The following is a 3,791-nucleotide window of genomic DNA, read 5'->3' as shown; positions in this document are numbered from 1 at the left end:
GGGGGGGGGGGGGGGGGAGGTGTTTGTGTTCTTTTATGGTAGCACAGTTATAATTTAAAATTTGAAGCATAAGTGCCAAAACAAGAATTTGCTTATTAGTTATACTGATGGATTGGAGAGTTCTCCAATTATTAGAAGTATAGTTATTGTCAATGGTAGCTGCCGTAGGTGTGTAATGGTATAACTAATATATATGACTAATTTCATTGCAATTAATATAGTAGTTCATGGTACTTTGAGTACTTTGAATGCTTTTTAAAGAAATTTGAAGTTAAGAAACTTTAGTTCAAGAAGTCCACAGACAAATGCATGTGGATTTTCCTTAGTGTTTAAAAAAAAAAAAAACCAACCAAAAACTAAACTATGGCTCGATTGTTGAGCATCACTCTATGGAAAATATTAAATGTTTAGCACTAGGGGCAGAGTAGCTAGCTTCCCTGTAGTATTAAGTCAGTATACTTGAAAAAAACCCACCAAAACCCAATGCTTTTCTATAGTATGTATGCCCGCATGTCTAACTGGCTACAAGTATACATATTAGAGAAAATAAACCCCTGAATTCAATACAGTTCACATTCAATGACCTATAACAGCCAGTATTTACTTCTATGTTTTAGTCACTAGAAATCTCAGGTAGAAATAAAAATGAATTGATATACTGTTGCTAGATACTGGAGTTGTGGTTTGTGGGGTTTTTTGTTTGGTTTTTGTTTTGTTTTACACAATTTTGTGAAAGTTATTAGCATGAACTGATAATCCTTTTTTAATCTTAGAATTGCTTAAGTGGGCTGTGTGCTCATGGCATTTTTCTATCTGCAAAATCAGGTAGTGAATTCTCTGCTAATCTACCTTAAAAATAGCATATAAAATGTCTACAGGTTCAAACTCTACAAGCTAGGCACCAAGGCCACTGATTTCTTGTTTTCTAACAATTTAAAGGCAATTTTACCCTTCTGGACCTGATAATTTGATTCTGGATACTTTAACTTACTCGTCTCCAAACACTTGATGGCTATACTCTGGGTTAAATGTTGTGTTCTCGTCCTCCAAATCCTCAGGAAAGCGAACTGAGAAGAGAAAAGAGAGCACAACCAAGTCATCAATTTGTTTATCCTCAGATGCCTTGCTAGATGTTCATGCATCCTTCCACTATAGATTCAGACAACTTCACTTATGAACCTACCTAGGTTAGGCTGGCAGACAAATGAAATAGACTTGTACAATTTAGATGCATGTTATTTGATCGGAGGAGATTAAATCATTAAGCAGAATAAAACTGAGAAATTGTCAGAGATATATATGCAAATATATATGTATAAATATATATATATGAAATATATGCATGTATACATCTCCTGAATGTTACTGACTTTAACTTCATCTTGAATACTGAGGACACTGCCCAGCTCGATACTCCCACAGTAAGCCAGACCAATCATCTAATCAATGTTGCACTCTCATTCTGCCATTCTTCTCCTACATGCGGGTGAGAACACTTCACTGTAGGGGTTTGTCATGGAGCGATGAATGGAAGACATGTTTATGTGCATTTATGTTCATGTCAAAGTTCTGGAGAATCAGCAAGATACACACAAAACAGCTGCACCAATACTACAACAGTACTTGTACAACTGTTTCCAAAATAATTAGTGATTTTTTTTTCCTGACTCATTACTTTTCCTCAAAGCCTAGTATTAAACAAGTTCTTTTCTGGTAAAAACAGTCACCATAATGGCATCTACTCTGACTCAGTAACTTACCAAACAAGCATTTTATTCATGCTTACGGAGTTACAGCAGTTGTTCCACAGTAATTGTGACAGGAGTTCTTCCACCATAAAAGATAGGATTTATGATTAGTGGATGAAATTAGAGATTAAAATAGGATTTTTAAGGGAAATTTTAGAAGACTGAAATACTTGATTGCCAAATATCCTCTGTGTATTTGCAGTTTAAAAAATTACCTAAAATCGGAAGGGATATAACTCTTAACTTAGGCATTAAAGTGATAGTTCAGCCACATCGAGGCAGAGGTAGCTCACCACAACAGTTACACATTTTTAATGTTGAATAAGTTAACATTGCATTAGTATGCAATGTGTAGGAGTTAATATTGCCATTAATACTTTTTTTTAAAGTACCTTGAATACTGACCTACAGCTTCATTGCACCTTTACTCCAGTAAAAGCAGAGATAAAAAAAAAGTTTTTTTTCTGATAACAGAAAGGAAATATTCAAAGAGAAAACTGCAAATGAGGAGTGCTTCAGTGACAGGATAAGTTTGGTCTGATAATATGCTAATAAATTGCTGATTACATTATTATGCAGAGACAGGACTGAATTTCTATAGCTGTACATTAATTGCAGACTACACATCCCTATTCTTGTGTTTGTGTATTTACCTTAATAAGTACACATTAAAACCTGTGTGGGTTGAAACAGAAGGAAGTTTCTTAACAAAGTACTAAAATATTCCTGTAGCAAGTGCACAATATTTAAAAGTGACATTACCTAGTTTCAGCTGAATTGCTTCATTTGTATTACACTTGTATTCAGCCAGCTTCTTCTCCATAGCAGTAAGTCCTGAAAAAAACAGTTTTCCAAAGAGTTAAGAGGTATACGATCTGTGCATCAGTATTATTTAAGTAACACATTTAGAAAAAGGTTCTCAGAACCAGAAAACACACACAAACCCACCAAAATACTGAACAAGTAGGTTAAAAAAAACTTCAATATGCTACAATGCATAAAAGAAGTATAGAGATTTATCTCAAACACTTTTCTAGAACTAGAAAGAAGAACTAGAAAACTGACCACAAACACCTCGCTTTTTAGCTTCTGAAAATGAAGGGTACTACAATAAAAATACTTAAATGTTTTAAGTTGTTGCTAATAAAACATTTTTGAAAGCTCCAAGTAAAAATTAGGATTACTTCTTTTAAAGATCATGTTACATGTTTCAGGGCATTTCAAGTGTTTGCATTAAATCATTTTCGTAAACAGGTGGCATGAACTACATGAACTACAGTGGCATGTACACCACCAGCAATTATCTAGCTACTACTCTTCCAGAGCAGATGTGGAAGGAAATAACAAACAAATTGCATCTAGTCTGTCTTTCAAAGCATAACCCAACACAGAAAATGTGTCACTTATCACAGTATTTTTCAAGCCCTTTACAAATCCAACCTCTCCTTCATTCCACAAGTCTCATCAGAAAGTTCTTCCTCTTAAGTTCAGACAGTAAGCTTTAAGTGAAAACGAGCTCGGCCTTTGATTCTCCCTCCTCCCCCATCCCCGAACTAGTGGGCACAGAGTCACCCTGCCTTAACGCTACTAAGCGTGGGGTCCATGAGCCTGCCCAGCAGCAGCAGCACCCCCAAAGCAACTGAGGGGTGGAAAATTGGCCGCGCTCCCCATCAACACCCGATTCCCCGAGCTCACCGCGGTCAGCCCTCACCGGCACCCCCCGCCCGCCGGTCCCGCCCCAACCTCACGCTCGGCTTCTTTGCCCCACGTCCAGCCCACAGCGCTTCCAGGCGCGGGCAGCACCCGGGCCCTGCCAGCGCCAGCATGAGCCCGGCAGAGGGGGAACAGTGTCGGCCGTCCCCGGGGCCCCGCTCCCCTTCACGGGAGGGGGCAGCGCCCAGACCTGATCCCTCAAGCGGCCAAGCCGCCGCCGCCGCCGCCGCCACTGCCACCTCCTGCTCCGCGGTCACGGTGGGCCCTGTCAGCCCCCGGGGCGCATACGGGCGGCGCAGGGCAGACCAGGCCCGGGGACTCACCCGCCAT

The 3,791-nt window shown here is 39.6% G+C and overlaps 1 protein-coding gene across 3 annotated transcripts in view; it reads right to left on the bottom strand.

Moving 5' to 3' along the window:
• The window catches only part of HAT1 (histone acetyltransferase 1), a 20,508-nt gene that overhangs the window by 16,520 nt on the left and 197 nt on the right, over positions 1 to 3,791 (bottom strand). For 2 of the 3 annotated variants that reach the window (XM_014954711.1, XM_014954713.1), the window contains exons 2-3: positions 2,511 to 2,582; positions 992 to 1,067 (exon numbers count right to left, since the gene is read on the bottom strand). In XM_014954711.1, the coding sequence (XP_014810197.1) occupies positions 992 to 1,067; positions 2,511 to 2,582 (148 nt within the window). Of the gene's footprint in view, positions 1 to 991; positions 1,068 to 2,510; positions 2,583 to 3,651; positions 3,676 to 3,791 lie in introns of those variants that run through there. The other variant, XM_014954714.1, reaches the window with a different exon arrangement.

The sequence above is a fragment of the Calidris pugnax genome, unplaced genomic scaffold, assembly GCF_001431845.1.
Source record: "Calidris pugnax isolate Ruff unplaced genomic scaffold, ASM143184v1 scaffold103, whole genome shotgun sequence".
Taxonomy (NCBI): domain Eukaryota; kingdom Metazoa; phylum Chordata; class Aves; order Charadriiformes; family Scolopacidae; genus Calidris; species Calidris pugnax.
Note: the sequence above shows the minus strand (reverse complement) of the source record. Positions and strands in the feature narration are given on the sequence as shown.